We start from the raw sequence: 17,369 nt of genomic DNA on the forward strand, positions 1-17,369 counted from the left end.
ATAAGTTCCGCTCATCAAGGAGATGTTTAGTTGGAGGATTGCGTCTTTCAGCACAGATAGCTGCCCTTGATTGCTCAGGCCCTTCCTGTACCCTACTACCCACTGTCTCCAACAACACTGCTTGACCAGTACACAAGATATCCACCTTGCCGAAACCCGCTGGCGAAGTATCTACATAAACATGTGCAAAGGTATGGTTTGACAGCTTTCTGCCCACTTCGGTATCACACTCTAGGTTATCCCATAGGGGATAAAAAGTAGTGGTTGATGCAGTTTACTCCTTTGGTGTTGATACCGCCAGTACGGTGCCCTTTTTGGCAGCACGAGGTGCCTGGTGTTAACCCGCACCTACCATATGCTGGGCAGCAAGGCGCTTACCAAACACACAGAGAGAAACAGACAGTAAACATATGAATGATGCTGGATGGAGTGTTGCCAGCTAGCGCTAGCTATACCGCGCTCCGTAGCTACAACCTAGCGTGCATTATTACCCACTCGCTGAGATTCTGCATTGCCCAAGGCTTTTCATTACAGTCGTCACATAACACGGACTAGTCGACTGGCTAACTCACACAGAATCGTTCTGCTCTTAGAAACATTGCGGGGCGCCACCAAGCGGGATCATGTCACTCAACATGTGTATACCGTATTGCTTCAAATAGGCCTAGCCCAAACAAAATTTACAAAATTTACAAACTATATTGTCAGGAATATTACACGCATGTAAACAGGCGGGGATAAACGAGTAGACATTTTGATTCAGTGTCTGTCTGTCTGTCTGTCTGTCTGTCTGCCTGTCTAGTCTGTTTCACGCCACTGCAGTAGGAAAGCCTCTTCACCAATTCTCCATCTCACTCTGTCCTGTGCTGTCTGTTGCCAAGCAATTATGCCCCCATATGTACTTAGATTCAGTGTCATCACATTGTAAAAGCACTTGTAGGCACTATACCTAACACCGATTTGGTTCTTGTATTAAAGACACTGAACACTATTGGTAATTGTCAAAAGACTAGTCTTCTCACTTGCTATATCCCAACATATGCATAAAATAACAAACCTGTGAAAACTTGAGCTAATCGAAGTTGCGAGATAATAATGAAAGAAAAAACACCCTTGTCACACGAAATTTTGAGCTTTCAGCTGCTTGATTTCGAAACCTCAAATACTAAATCTGAGGTTTGAAATCAAATTCTTGGAAAATACTTCTTTCTCGAAAACTACTGCACCTCAGAGGGAGCCGTTTCTCACAGTGTTTTGTACTACCAACCTCTCCCCATTACTCGTTACCAAGTAAGGTTATATGTTAATAATTATGTTAAAAGAAAATCACACACAAACCATTTATACAAACACTTTCATATCAGTCATACATCTTCTTTCTATTACAAACTGTAGTAAAAACAGTTCAGATTCACAACTTGTTGTTCCGTTTGAGTTGTTGAACATCTAACCTTTTTAGCATAGTGTTTAACATAATATTGTATACTTTAATGTAATTTTATTGTAAACCAAACTCCCTTAGTCTTTTACTTTTTATTTGGTTGAGTATTTTTATGAAATAAATTAATATTGGATTAAATTGAATTGACTCTTACGCTTTGATACACTACTAAACATGGAAACGATTTCATGGAACTGTTTGAAGAAAAAAGAAGAAAACAAGTTTCCCCTCCCCCAAGCGATTGGTTCAAATTAAGTGCAAGTGAACCTGTTTTTAATGCGTCTTTTTAACTATGAGCAACAACAAAGTGATTTGAACTTCCTCACCCTCAATATGAACATGAACATTCTAAAAATTATAAATAGTCCGCCCTAAGACATGATGACGTAAGTGAGTGGGTGTTGTTGTTTAGATTTTCCATACGAGTGGAGCATACTAATTCGCTATGGTGTATAGCTTGAGGACCTCATCACTAAGAAGGAATAGATTTTGTACATCTCAACTCACGCGAATGAGAAATGAATCAAGCCAGCTGCCAAGTGAAGAAAAATTACTTCAGGCTATGTGAATAAAAACACGTAGATTTTCGTCAGTTAATGGGCAAAAAAACAACGATTGAAGTATTTTTTGAGAGTTTGGTTCAGCTTTACGTTAAAATTCACTTTTAGAATTGGTTGTCTAACACATGTTTCTGTCATTGTTTAGTTTATACTTGTCATGCCCAAGTCATTGTCTGGCATGGGGTAAAGCATAAAAGCACGAGGCTTCATTTTCCCTACATTTTGGCTAGGATTGTATTTATGATTTTTTTAATATAGGATTTGTGTTTTTATTTGCGTTTTTTTTATATGTGACAATAACAATCACACCAATATTATAATGATTGTAAATAACCCGCACTTGTCTTTGTACATACTGCCTCCATGATATAAATGTTTATTGAATTTAAATATAGTTTACTCTGCAAACAGAGTAGATGGAGATGTTCTTAATGGCTGCCTGCAGGAATCTGAAATAATCGAAAAACCGATAAAAAACACAAGCGTTAAAAATGTTCAATTAAAGAGTGTTTGTTTCGGCTTTTGCTTTGAACCACGAGAATGCTTTATTGATATCGTCACACTATGACTCCAATTTGTCCCATTTTAATTTAATCTAATTAAATTCTAAATAATCAATTGTGTACAAAATGTTCTGACGTTTCCAAAGCAAATCAAATGACTTTGATTAAATACAACTGATCAAGCTTGGTTCGGAACAATCTCATAGAACACAATGCGCTTGTCTAGGACAATCATTTTAAAACAATTTCATGAGGTGCTTTTCGTCAATTTCATTCATACATAAACTTACGACGTTGTATCAGTTTGAAATTCAAAACAATTTTGAACAAGGAAAACACTGGGATCAAAATTACTTTAGGAAAAAAAAGTAAAACAGACGCTCAGTGAACAACCAGAATATCTTCCCGTTGTGATTGAGGGGTAGGTTTTTTTTTTGTAGATGTGTTTATTAGTATAATTGTTTGTTTGCTTGTTTGTTTGTTTGTTTGTTTGTTTGCTTGCTTGCTTGCTTGTTTGCTTGCTTGCTTGCTTGCTTGCTTGTTTGTTTGTTTGTTTGTTTGTTTGTTTGTTTGTTTGTTTGTTTGTTTGTTTGTTTGTTTGTGTCTTTTGTGTGCTTTAAGAAATAAAAGGACCTCATTGGGAAATACTAAACCCCGGGTGCTCCACAGGTAGTTTTAAGTCTATTGGAAAAATCTACGTAGGGACAGAGGAAAGAACAAAGGATGTCTCCACAGGGATGCATGAAAACAATTGAGAGTCAGTGTGGGTAGGACATCCACATTCAAACCGGGGCCCTATAAAACAAAAGGGACAATATGTCCTCAGTTGCTATCACAAAGGAAAGCATTGTGGTCCACGGTTGATATCGCAAATAGTTGAAGGAGGGTCCACGATTGCAGGTGTTTACACACTATAGATCTTGATTTTACTCTATTCCAACTCATTGTAACCAAACTGAGGCTGGTCAAAATAATAGTCTGGTGCCATGTTTGCGCAATGAAGAATAGCATTCATAACTGTTATGTAAACAGGGAACATGACCAAGATGGTGACAGCGTGTTTTGATTTTGTATTTGTTATTGTAAGTCAGGCACTAGATATAAGTTGGCAAAATATGGGAGGGCGCACTCAGCAGCACCAGGAAGACAAAATCATGACCAGAAACGTGATATGCTGGGCACTCTTTTATTAAAGACACTGGACACTATTGGTAATTGTCAAAAACCAGTCTTCTCACTTGGTGTATCTCAACATATGAATAAAATAACAAACCTGTGAAAATTGGAGCTCAATCCGTCATCGCACTTGCGAGATAATATTGAAAGAAAAAAACAGTTGTGTGCGTTTAGATGGTTGATTTCGAGACCTCAAGTTCTAAATCTGAGGTCTCGCAATCAAATTCGTGGAAAATTACTTCTTTCTCGAAAACTATGGCACTTCAGAGGGAGCCGTTTCTCACGATGTTTTATACCATCAACCTCTCCCCATTACTCGTCACCAAGCAAGGTTTTATGCTAATAATTATTTTGAGTAATTACCAATAGTGTCCACTGCCTTTAAACATAATTTACATCAAAATTGATGAAATGGTTGTAAGCATTATGATCTGCCTCGACCTTCTGGATTCGTTGAAGATGAAGAGTTCTTTGTAATTACATTACACATTTTCAGGAAAGCTCAGGGCTAAAGCTCTGTACATTAACCTTCAACTGGCGAAGGTGTTGTCTCTTTTCTTATTAAGTTCTGCATATATTCAGTTTCTGTTGTATTTATTTATATTAACATGAATGTATGTTACAACGCCATTAAAGTTTGCTTTAAAATGATTGACGCAAAATAAGCTTCATAAGCTAGTTTTTAATTTGTGTAGGTAAAACAAAATTTTACATGCATTGTGAATGTTTTTTATATCTTTATATCTTTATATTATAATGAATAGGGTTAATGGCCTTAGCTTTCGATCCAATCCGGACCTTCTTCAGAGGCATAAAACAAGTACAAACAAATACATATCCATTTATAGAAAAAGAGAGGGGGAAAGGGATTAAGGAAAGGATCCAAAAGAAGCGGGAAAATAACAGCCAATCAAAGTTTCTATTTCAGAGACAATGTGTGGCTATAAACCAATAGGAGTAAAGTATCTTTATATTTGTATATATCTGTAAATTGTAATTTTATTCTTGTGGTTATGCCTTTCTTGTATGTAAAGCTGTCTTCTTTGCACAGGGAAGACACATTTCATGTTTTATTGTCATGTCAAAAAATATTTGTAATCTTTTAATCTTTATCTTCAAAGATCTTTTTGTTGTTTCATGTATATGTATCAAGTATTTTTTCATTTTTTTCAAATGTTCAATACTTTTATAGTTTTATAAACATCCTTGTTTTTGTTTCTAATAGATTCAAAGCCATTTAATTATAATTTTAATGTTTTACACGAGACGTTTAATCTGTTCTTTGTTCATATAACTCTGCTGCTGGCAGCGGTTTGAATAGCTTGTTATTAAACAATTGAATACTAAAAAAAAAAAGAGAAAAAAAAAAACATTTCATGCATTCGTGCCGAGCGTGAACGGTTGGTTTGATGATTTTTTGTCATTTATTGTTTAGCACATTTACTGAATACTTCCCGATGGAGTTTTATTTTTTAGAATAGTTCCCCCGTTGTGACAAACGGGGGATTTTGAGAAAGACTATGTTCTTTTAGGTTCATTCCAACAAAACATGAATAGCATTATTTCCGAAACACACTTTGCAGAGAGACGAGCACTCTAAATTAATTGTATTACCTTGTGCCTGTTTTGTTTAAGAACTAACTGTGGGGAGTCGTGGTAAGTACTAAATTGTCAGTGGCTGACCGCTGCTATGGACTGAGGTCAATCAACAGCAGCCAGACACCAACCAATTACCATGCATTGAAGACTCGCTCCTCACACTGTTATTGCCATTAATAAAAAGCTGTATCGCTAGACGAACAAAACCGACAACTATACCATCAGAATTTGTGATGAAGTTAATGCAATACGCAATGCTCATAAGTATTCTCAAAGACATGTGAACAGCAATTTCGTGATATTTTTAAGTAAGAAAATTTGCTAGTTACAATATATTTTGCTTACTGTAGAAAGCAACAGCAACAGCCAAAATAAAATTTAGTGAGTACTTTTTATTCATGGAACCGGGTCCTGCTTACGTTTCCCAGGCATTGATTTTTTTACAACAATTTCTGTTAAAGTTGAATCTTAGAAGTAGCTCTTTGAAATTGCTCCGTAGTGCACACCCGATGGTACCAGCTATTTTATCAACACACTACATTGAAACATTTGGTTACCAGCTTGAAATAATCCAACTCCAGCAACGACGCCTTAGGAATTCGACAATGACGTCATTGGTCGTCGGGTTTAATTCAAGTTGCATTCAGGAGGGCGGGTTGGATTATCTGAGAGGTGGGATATATAAGAACGCGGCACATGGCAAAGCAATCAAAATACAAGATAGAATTATGCTAACTGGATCTAATGCACCAGTGATATTGATTTTGGTTAATGCTTTACGGTTTATTCTAAACAGCTGTCCGCAACACCCAACATATTAGAGGTATATTCTCCTGAATACGAGCAGAGTATACTCTTCGAAATGTCGAGCCCACACCAGGCTCCTTTCAGAGATAACACTCACACAAAATTGTGCCCGCAAGTTTACTATTAATTATTTTTTTCCTACTATAACCACACCATGCAAAGCTTCACACAAAACATATTAGACTTGTATTTATGTTTAATTGTTAGTTTCTCATCACGAATAAACAAGGGGAACATTTTAAACAGGATAATAATAATAACAATCCCTTACAAAAAAGTCCTATCTATAGGCGAAATACCTATATATTTTCTTTTTTAGAGAATCATAGGATTTTTTTTATAGTTATAGGATTCCCATATAATTCCTATAGATTTTTCGTCACTTCTTTGATTCCTATAAGATTCCTATCAGATTCTTTTTTGTTGGTAAGGGATAATATCGAAGTCTTATATAGCGCACGTATCTACCAAGGTACTCAAGGCGCTGAGTATATAAACAAATTCTTAGAAAGATAGTTTTATTGAAGTGATCAATTCTAAGACCCAATTTTTTAGCACCTTGTAAGGGTTTACAAGGTGCTACGGCGCATACAGCAGCCACAGCCAGGAACACATCGGGGCGAACCCCTTCCTCTTTTCGTTAAGTGCACTGGGTTCTTTTACATGACACAACACATGGGACCAACGGCTTTACGTCCCATCCGAAGGACGATTTGACAAAGGATGTCATTATGGGAAGAGAGGCCTACATCATGATTGGATATTATATTTATGAAAATATCATTGCCTTTATGAGTCAACATTAATCCAAAGTCCCCAAACACAACATTTTATAATCTCGGTTTTAAGTATTACTCTTTGCGTGCATCTTGTAGAACCTGATTACATACCAACATCAAATTTGATTATATATGTTTAAATATTAACTTTAAGTTACTGCTCTCCTCCCCATAGTATAAGTGTGTACAGTACTTCTCCCTCTTAGTTTTTCTGTAAGATTTTGGCAATTTTAAATAGTAATGTAATGTTTGACTCCAAATTTTTAACTATGTAACTGTTCATGTAATTCTGCTGCTGGCAGCGAATTTAATAGAATTTTAATAAACCATTGAACGAATAAACCATTGAATGAATAGTACAAATAACAAAATGATTAGCCCTTTAAAATCCAAAAGGTCATTGGCTGTGGTTGCGTGTATTGATTGATCGATATTGTGTATCGACTTCAGACATGAATGTTGTTGAATCAATAACAACAGACATATTACTTTGTTGTCCGATGAGACAAGAGTATACTGTATAACCAAACACAATGGCCACGCATCTACATATTATTTGCAAGAACTTATTCACAAATACCAGCCTTCTAGAAATCTCTGCACCCAATCACAATCTCTACTAGCCTGTTCATTGGCCTCAACTTAGTCTTACGGCCATCGTGCATTTTCTACGTCTTCTCCTACTCTTTGGTACAAACTCCCCCGTAACATCAAAGACGCATAATCTGGATATATTCAAACGCCTTCTCAAAACTCACTTGTTAAACTCCAACTTAATATTTTGTTTGTTTTTCTATTTGTCAGATGTTGCCTATTTCAAGAATTGAGTTGTTTGCATTGCTGGAAAGAACACACCAGCAGCAGTAATTTGGTTTATGTCTAAGCTTTGGGGTGTATCGCGTTGCTGAGTTACTCCCGTTTGAAATTAGCCAATACATTTTTGTGAAAAACTACTATTTCGCGCAAAAGGATACAAATTAGACATAAGTATGGTCACAAAATTGTTGTATTCATAGCTTTATTGCCTAAAAGTAACTATATATATATGGTAATTGTCCAGTATTCTCATTTGGTGTATCCCAACGTACAAACCTGTGCAAATTTGGACTTGATTGGTCATCGAAGTTGCAAGAGTATAATGAAAGAAGAACACTCGTGTTGTACAAATTTGTGTGCTTACAGACGCTGATTATAAAAAAGCTTCAGACCTAAAGTATTTGAATATTTGAGTGAGAAATTACTTTTTTTCTCAAAAACTACGTTACTCCAGAGGGAGCCGTTTCTCACAATGTTTTATGCTATCAACAGCTCTCAAGTGCTCAAAAACTACGTTACTCCAGAGGGAGCCGTTTCTCACAATATTTTATGCTATCAACAGCTCTCAAGTGCTCAAAAACTACGTTACTCCAGAGGGAGCCGTTTCTCACAATGTTTTATGCTATCAACAGCTCTCAAGTGCTCATTACCAAATATTTTTATGTTGATAATTATTTTGAGAATAACTACCATGTGTCCAGTGCCCTTAACTAGAACCACATGCTGAAGTGCTATGTACTGTAATGAAGGACCTTTGTTGAAACAGCTCTTATTACCCTCACTGCACTTTTCAGGATTCCTGGGCTGTATTCACGCCACACTGTTGTTTAATAGATTATCACGATAAATTGTAGATTAAAAATAATAATGAGTTTTAGTGTGTTTTGTCAGACACACTGCATTTTCAGACGACGACGATGACAGTTTAAGGGTGACACTGCCAGACACACTGCATCGCCAGACGACGATGACACTTCATGAGTGACACTGCCAAAACACACATCTACGCCAGACGAAGATGACACTTCATGTGTGACACTGTCAGACACACTGCATTGTCAGACGACGATGACACTTCATGGGTGACACTGTCAGGCACACTGTATCGTCAGACGGCGACGATGACACTTTATGAGTGATACTATACTTGTCAGACATTGAATCATCATTTACAAAACATTGTTTATGTGACACTGTATCTATCTGACACACTGTGTCGTCAGACGATAGTGACACTAACTCGTCCGATGATGATGACAATTTGAGTGACATTTGTAAAACACTGCATCGTCAGACGATGACACTTGATGTGACCACTGTACTTGTCAGACACACTGCATTATCAGACGATGATGACACTTGATGGGACATTGTAGCCTACTTGTCAGACACATTGCATCGTCAGTGAAACTTTATGAGTGACACTACATGATCTGTTTTCATGCAGAAGTAAATACGTAAGGAGTGCATATTATTAAATGTCTGGTAAAACAATTATGGAATTGTATAAATTCCTGCTTGATACATGAACATTCTTTCCAATCTTTGCCTTTTGACAACAGTCAAAGCTATTTTTTTTTCTTCTTTTTTTTCTAGCCGCTTTTCCATGAAATATATCTGATGGAATGTTGAGACCAATGAGGTACAAGAATCAAATTTATCTGTAAAGTTTTCACATTAATTTTGTTTGTATTTGTGGCCCCTTCCCAAACACATACGCACTCTCCGTCATAACCGTGAAATTTGTTACAAATTCTCCATCCTCACAAGGTCATTTGCAGAATGGAATAAACTACCACAGGATATTCGCGACGCACCAACTATTAGTAGTTTTAAGAGTAAACTTCAAGTATGAATATGGGTAACATCATCAGGGGGGCTCACTTCATGTAAATCATTGCTGCTCAGCCACCTGCACGTGTACATCCCCATATGTGGAGATTGTGCAGTAATTCACCAGAAACAGAACCCTTTAAGATAAATCATTAGTGTGGTGAGCAAATCATGACGTCAAAGCTAAAGTTTCCACCGAAAGATACTTTTTCCGTATCACATTATTTTCAACACTTTTGTATACGTCATAATTTGTATCGCATAGCCGATGAGTATGGCCTATGCACATTAGCATCGACCGAAACGTGCAATTACAAAGTCAATAGGCTACTTCACGTTAAGTACCAATCACGGGGGAAAGTAAGAATTTCCTGTTTGAACTTAAAGTACGTTGTCGTATGTTTGCATTAATGCTGACGCAAGTAATGTGGATTATTAGAATCTTTTTTTTTTTTACAAAATAGCACAATTTGATTTCATTTCTTCGGCTAAGTTTCGTTGTTTAAATGCACAGGACACCATTGGTTATACTATAGTCAAATACTGGTATTCTCACTTGATGTAGCAAAACATTGCATAAAATAACAAATCTATGAACATTTTGACTCGGTCGGTCATCAAAGTTGCAAGAAAAAGACACCATTGTTTCACAAATATGTGTGCCTTAAATCATCAGATGCCCAAATAAAAGGCTTTAAACCTGAAGTCTTTTTCAAACAGTTTGAGTGAGAAATTACCTCTTTCTCAAAAACTGCATAACTTCTGAGGGAACCGTTTCTTACAATGCAATGTTTTATACTTTCAACAGCTCTCCATTGCTCGTTTACCAAGTAAGTTTTTATGCTAACAATTATTTTGAGTTATTACCAATAGCGTCAATCAGTGCATTTAACCATATATCTAGTCTGTAGACGGAGTATATACTATTTCATTCTACAAAGATAATCGATGCTCTGATGTATAATACTCTATGTGCTATGCCTACATCAAAATGGTCTCTGGTCTTTGACTCACTTTCATTTGCTAATCTGCATATAAAAATCAATGGATCTTAGTCACTTTTGTTATCATCAATTACTTTTCTCAACCAGTTCTCGATTGTCTTTGACTTCAGCTATTGTATCAAATATTTGTATTATTGTTCTACAATAATATGGAAACAAATGTTGCTTTGAAATTGAATGTTTAGGAAAAATGTATTAATTCTTGTGAGGTACTTTCAAAGAAGAATACAAGGAAGACACTAGGCTAATATCGCGATAAAAACACTTCATCGAGACAAATACCTAAAAAGATGGCATTAGAGAGTACCTTTATTTAAACAATGCTATACTACAAAAATTACAATAAAGTATTACCCCAAAAAAATGTTAAATTTAAATCAGAAAAAAAACAAATACGCGTGGAATATTAATTTTGGTATGTAGTTTCCTTACCTTTTTAACAAGTCATTATCGTCTCTTTAAATGTATTAAAAACAACTTATTGCTGGTTATCAATCAATAAATGTCAGAGTAAAGGTACCGGTTAATTCTGGACTACCGCAATACATCCAGTCAATAAACTCTTGTACCCTTACCACTAATGGTTCAGTCTGGTTATGTCTGGGCCAACACTTTTGCGTAGGTGCATTTACACACACATGAGCGGACTTCACATGCACACGCATGCAGACTGCACACGCATGTAGACTGCATCCCAACAGCTGAGATGCAAGCTATACATGAGAGAGGACTACTGAAATCAGTGACCGGCAGTCAATGTTGAGCCTGGAGTAGTATGACAAATACATTCATTTTCTGGGTTTGAATATTTCAAAACAATCGAACATAATGAGAGGGCGTGCGAATCATTCATGACAGGCCGAGTACATGGTCGTCTGCACGGTACACACATGCCTTGGCTGCAACGATGTGACTTAGACCTTCAACATTAAACCTACACACAACATGGAAGAGGCAGTGATGACATTATGCCATGTGCACAAACTCATATCAATCTCGTGTTTTGTAGGAGGACCATCTTTTAGTGCACTTAATCATTACAATGTTTAGGAAGTACCTGTGTTCAAAGTGCGGTGCCGTGGTGGCTGTTTTGACTTGGAGGTGCAGTGACGGAACAAGGAGTTATGTTCCAAGCAATGGATAAGATTCAAGCGACTGGTCTGGCCCCGGAAACTACGACTCCGGACGGTATCACAGGGGAATTCACACCGGGACAACGCGACGATGCCCTACCCTGTCCCAACAGCTTTATCACCATTCGAGTGCTCAGTCGGGGGATGTTCGGTAAAGTGGAACTCGTAGTAGACAAGAGGTCTGGCAAACGAATGGTATTGAAGTACTACGACAAAATGAGGATCAGAATGAATGAATTCCTTCGAGAGTTTCAAATCAGTTGCCGGTTAGCCGTCCATCCAGCCGTTCTTATTACTTACGATAAACCCGTTGAGAATGACAGGGCTTTTATATTTGTTCAGGAGTACGCTAAACAAGGGGACCTCCTTGAGGCAATACCACCACATCAAGGTCTTGATGAAGATAGAGCTAAATCATGCATCAGCCAGACTGCCTCTGCAATCTCCTTCATGCATAAGAGGTTCCTCGTACATGGTAACGTTAAACCAGAAAATATCCTTGTGTTTGATACCAGCATGACTGTGGTTAAACTTTCTGATTTTAAGAACACACAGAGGCAAGGGGATACAGTAAAGAAGAAATGCCCGAATGTACCGTACACGGCACCAGAGAGTTGCTCCACTGTGATCAACGAGGGATATGTAGCTGACTACGGTCAAGATGTATGGTCATTTGGGGTTCTCTTATTCTGTGTTTTGACAGGAGTGTTTCCATGGGGGACCGCCACACCGGAAGACACCTCATTTCGAAACTTCAGCCATTGGCAAAAACGAAGGGTAAACGTGACCCCAATGGAGTGGAGAAAACTCTCGTCTAAGATGCAGAAACTCTTAAGGAAAATCTTACATCCGAAAGCTGAACGCCGCTGCCCTATCGGTGAGATAAACAAATACATGAATGAACAATGGTTAGAGACAGAGCAAGAACCACCGTCTCTACGTGAGGAGACGTGTAGCTTAGATAGCACACAAGAGGTTGCAGCTATGGATGAATTGAGACAGATGTTAGCCCGGCATGGTGTTGTCACTAACTCTAATAGCAAACAAAAGATGCAAAGAACTGATGAGTGGGTACAAACAACATGTAGACAGGCACTCCATACCACAGGCACCAATGCTTAAACACTATCAATACCAACATCATTAAAGAACAGCAGCAAAACAACGACAACAACAACAACAACAACATTATTAACAAATACAAAAAACAACAACATTATTAACCAGAGCAGCAACAACAAAAACAACAAAAACAAAAGCAAAACAAGAACAACAACTTTTACAACAACATATACAATAAAAACAACTACTCTTCAACAACAACAAAATAAACAGAGCTACCAATATCACTACCCACACTGCGATGGCTCAGCACACACCCAAATAATAACAACAACAACCAGAAGCAACATATCATAATCGTATAAAAAGAGCACATGTAGATGACTAGAACGTTGTACTAATTGCTATTGCCACAGGAAAACTGTGCCCATTTATCGTTTAACTTGCAAACATCAACCCAAAGTCTGTTTTGTAAACTTTACATCCCTACAATGGGCATAAGCACATGGAGATTTTACATTTAATTCAAGGTTTTGAACGGAATTCCGAAAACAAATTGTTTCCATTTTATTTAAATGTCGATAAATGTTTAGTCTTCTGAATCATCATTGATCATTATTCATGTAAATAATATTCGATTAGTTCATATTGAACGATGTATGTATTTAAGAGCAATGGCACGTATTATGCTTAACAGCTGTAAATGTCTTTTATAGAGCGCAAAAAAAAAATCGTCTTTGAAAATATGACCACAGCTGCTCATGTGTATAAATAGAAATCTCTTGAATCAATTTTATTCATTGCCGTCTTGCACCATCTGCCTGTTATTGGCTGAGGTTAAACTCATAATAATACTTTTGTTGCCTTTGGCTGTATTTCTAACCATGATTGCACTTTTATTCGTCACACTATTCAAACTAATCCTGTACGTGACGTGGCTAAATTTGACTGAAACGTTTAACACAAACAAATTCCAATCTCAGAAAATCTGTGAATAATAGAAATAGCCAAATAGTTATTTCTGAGATTGTGTATTTGATTGATGTTACTTTCTTTGGGGTGTTTGGGGCTGTTTGTTGGTGTGTTGGGTTGGTTGTGTGTTTGTTTGTTTGCTGTGGTGTCGGGTGTAGTTTTTTTTTTTTTTTTGCTGGACTCGAGTGTATAGGTTTGTTGGGGTGTCGGGTGTTTGTTTTTATGATGTTAAAATTTGCATCGGGGATAAAGAATATAAAATGTGGTTTTACCCAAACATTTTAACCTTTAATTTTGGCGTTTGTTTGGTGGGGTTTTCGGGTTTGTGTTTGTCTGTTTCCTTCCTTCTTTCTTTTCCTGGGGTGCGGGATGAGCGTTGGTTTCATAGCAAAGAAATACTGGGCAGGTCAATACATTCTGTTTTAAACAGCCTTGTGAAAATTGCGGGCCTACAGATCGGTAACTGTACACGAGCGTCTTCATGTATGCAGTAATTGTGTCTATCTTTCCTTGACCCTACGTTCTCGAATTTAGTTGTATAATTTGGACCAACATGGCTATAGCCAAAAACCATCAAATTTCAATTTCCTCTGTTGTTTTAATAGCTTTATTAGAATGGAAAATGGAAAATCACTGTTTACAAAAATGTATTCTATAACTCACATATTCCCTTTTTGGAAAACGCGTTTAGTTATGAAGCTTTGGGGCTTGTAGAAGACAACTACAAACATTTTTTTACTACTCCTGGTTGAGAAATATTTATTGACTGAAGATTTTAAACATTATCTTAATAGTGCATGTAACGCAATATGTGTGAATGTGCGAAGCATTTACAATCGCTCTTCCCAAGGTATTATTCCCTTTAAAGGCAGTGGAAACTATTGGTAAATACTAAAAATAATTGTTAGCATAAATACTTACTTGGTAACAAACAATGGAAAACTGTTGGTAGTATACATGAATACACATTTCTGGGAAACGGCTCCCCTTAAGTAACGTAGTTTTTGATAAAGAGGTAATTTCTCACTCATATAAATAAAATAAACTTTTATTATGCATCTGAAAGCACACAAACTAATGCAACAAGGGTGTTTTTTGTAATTTCTCTTGCAAATTCGATGACCAATTGAGCCCAAATTTTCACAGATTCGTTATTTTATGCATATGTTGGGATAAACCAAGTTAATACTGGTCTTCGACATTTACCAAAGTTGTCCAGTGCCGGTAATAGGCTTTTTTCGCAGCAATCTTGAATTTCTCCAACTGATATCAATGTTGCCAAACCGAGGCTGGAAGAACATTATAGTCTGGTTCCTATTTGCAAAATGATTATTAGCATTCATTATTGTTATTCGATACGAGGAACGTGACCAAGATGGAGGCAGCATGATAAAGGTCTATAAGCCCAGAGTCCGGCGTATGTTTAATCGAGTGAAGAAATTGTTCAGTATAATAAGATGAGCGAACAAAAACAGCAGACACTTTCCCTATATAGGATGATTCCCAGTGCCGTAAGCAGAATTGGTGTTTGTTTTAGCATGGACAACATAGATGCACTCTGTAACGAGTCGGTGAACGCACTCACACCTTGGATCAATATTCAGGGATAGTTAGCAGAGACTGAATTGTGTTGCACTTCTATTTCCATGGTTGGACCATTTAGGTCATATACAGTAACTCACACATTCCAGAGTTTGATTAACAGCAACAAATTAGCCAAGTTTTTGTCTTTCTTGTTGTTATTCGTTTAGGCCCTATATAAAATAAAATCCCTCTGAAGTGCCATAGTTTTCGAGAAAGAAGTAATTTTCCACGAATTTGATTTCGAGACCTCAGATTTAGTACTTGAGGTCTCGAAATCAACCATCTAAACGCACACAACTTCGTGTGACAAGGGTGTTTTTTTTCTCTCATTACTCGCAAGTTCGATGACGGATTGAGCTCAAATTTTCACAGGTTTGTTATTTTGTGCATATGTTGAGATACACCAACCGTGAAGGCTAGTCTTTGACAATTACCAATAGTGTCCACTGCCTTTAAACTAACTAGAATAATAGCTCTACAAGAACAGCTCTAGAATAAATGTCTTACCACTTGACCACCGAGATTGCATGGCAGCTTTAGACAATTCGAATTCCTCATTTTCACCATCTATTATTACAAAGCACATCAAAACTATGTTTCAAATTTGAAGCATATTCTGGTGCTTTCTGTTTTTAGTTGTGTTATTAAGCCATGTTTCTTTAAAGGCACTGGACACTATTGGTAATAACTCAAACTAATTGTTAGCATACAAAATTACTTGGTAACGAGCAATGGGGAGCTGCTGATAATATAGAACATTATGAGAAACGGCTCCCTCTGAAGTAACGTAGTTTTTTAGAAAGAAGTAATTTCTCATTTAAATATTTGAACTGAATTCGAGACCTCAGCTGAGGTCTCAAATTTTAGCATCTGAAAGCACACACATTGTGCGACATGTTTTTTTTTTTCTTCCTTTATTCTCTTGCAACTTCGACGACCAATTGAGCTCGAAGTTTCTTAGGTTTGTTTTTGTATGGACCATGTTAGGATACATCAAGTGAGAAGATTGGTCTTTAACAACTACCAAAGCTGCCTTTAACGTAGATGTTCTTCATGCAATGATCATGAAATACAACACGAGACAGACTTTGTTTTAAGAATCTAGCTCGCAATAATTGACATCTCTTGATGGGCAGTCAAGAGTGAAACAAAGTGAAATGGTACTTGGAGTATAAAACAAATCACACACAGATAAATAAAATACAAGTTTTCATGAGGATTAAAGGGACTTCGACCGAGCTCAATAAAACAAAAGATGCAACACATTACAGAGTAAGTTCAATCTCAGCGTCGCGATATTGCAAAAAGGGCCATCAATATAGATTTGAATTAAATTCAGTTCAACAACATGTTTAGGGACCTCACGGTGATGTGCGCAATATATAAATGGTTTTATTATTATTATTTTCCATTTCACATAATATTTGTACCGGTATCAAACAAAATGATGGTTTACGTTAAAACCGAATACACTATATTATAGAATAGTATAGGATTAGGGCACAGTTAGTGAAATGAAGTTGCTTCCATTTATTTGAGAATGCCACACAGGATAAGACACACAAAGGACACAAAAGACAAAGACAATAACAGACATGCTGACAAACAGACATCAATTATTGAGTTTTAGATGGGGATGCTTGAGATAGTTGTATCATGACAAAAACAAAGTATTAGTCAAATCAGCGATATACAAGGACTTTTTTTGCTATTACCCTTACCGTGTGTATAAGCACAGCTCAGTATACTTTCCCTAGTTCTGTGAAAGTACTGGGTAACTATATAAACATCATGCAGTGTAAGGGAAAACCAAATAAAATTCCCTATCAGTGAATTTATTCTGAAAATTGTGCGTGTTTTTCTTGACGAGTTTCTCATGACACACACTTCGGATTGAGCCCAAACTTTCTACAGGTTTGTTATTTCATGTATATGGTTTGATCGGCACACCTGTGACACTGTCTGCGAATATTGTGTCAGCTCTACAAATTCTGATATCTAGAACGATGACAACTGTAAACCAAGAAGACTAGATGGAAAACAGAGCTGGCTAACGTGCAGATGTTTGGAATAAAAAACCTTGGCCGTCTACTCTGATAA

The 17,369-nt window shown here is 36.9% G+C and overlaps 1 protein-coding gene across 1 annotated transcript; it reads left to right on the forward strand.

The window, feature by feature from the left end:
- The first annotated feature begins 11,137 nt into the window (after positions 1 to 11,137).
- Positions 11,138 to 14,676, forward strand: LOC139944288 (serine/threonine-protein kinase SBK1-like). The gene has a single exon (XM_071941274.1). It carries the CDS (start codon positions 11,643 to 11,645, stop codon positions 12,771 to 12,773), a length of 1,131 nt encoding a protein of 376 aa, XP_071797375.1. The 5' UTR covers positions 11,138 to 11,642; the 3' UTR covers positions 12,774 to 14,676.
- Positions 14,677 to 17,369: the final 2,693 nt, after the last annotated feature.

Source organism: Asterias amurensis, chromosome 11, assembly GCF_032118995.1.
Source record: "Asterias amurensis chromosome 11, ASM3211899v1".
In the NCBI taxonomy this organism is placed as follows: domain Eukaryota; kingdom Metazoa; phylum Echinodermata; class Asteroidea; order Forcipulatida; family Asteriidae; genus Asterias; species Asterias amurensis.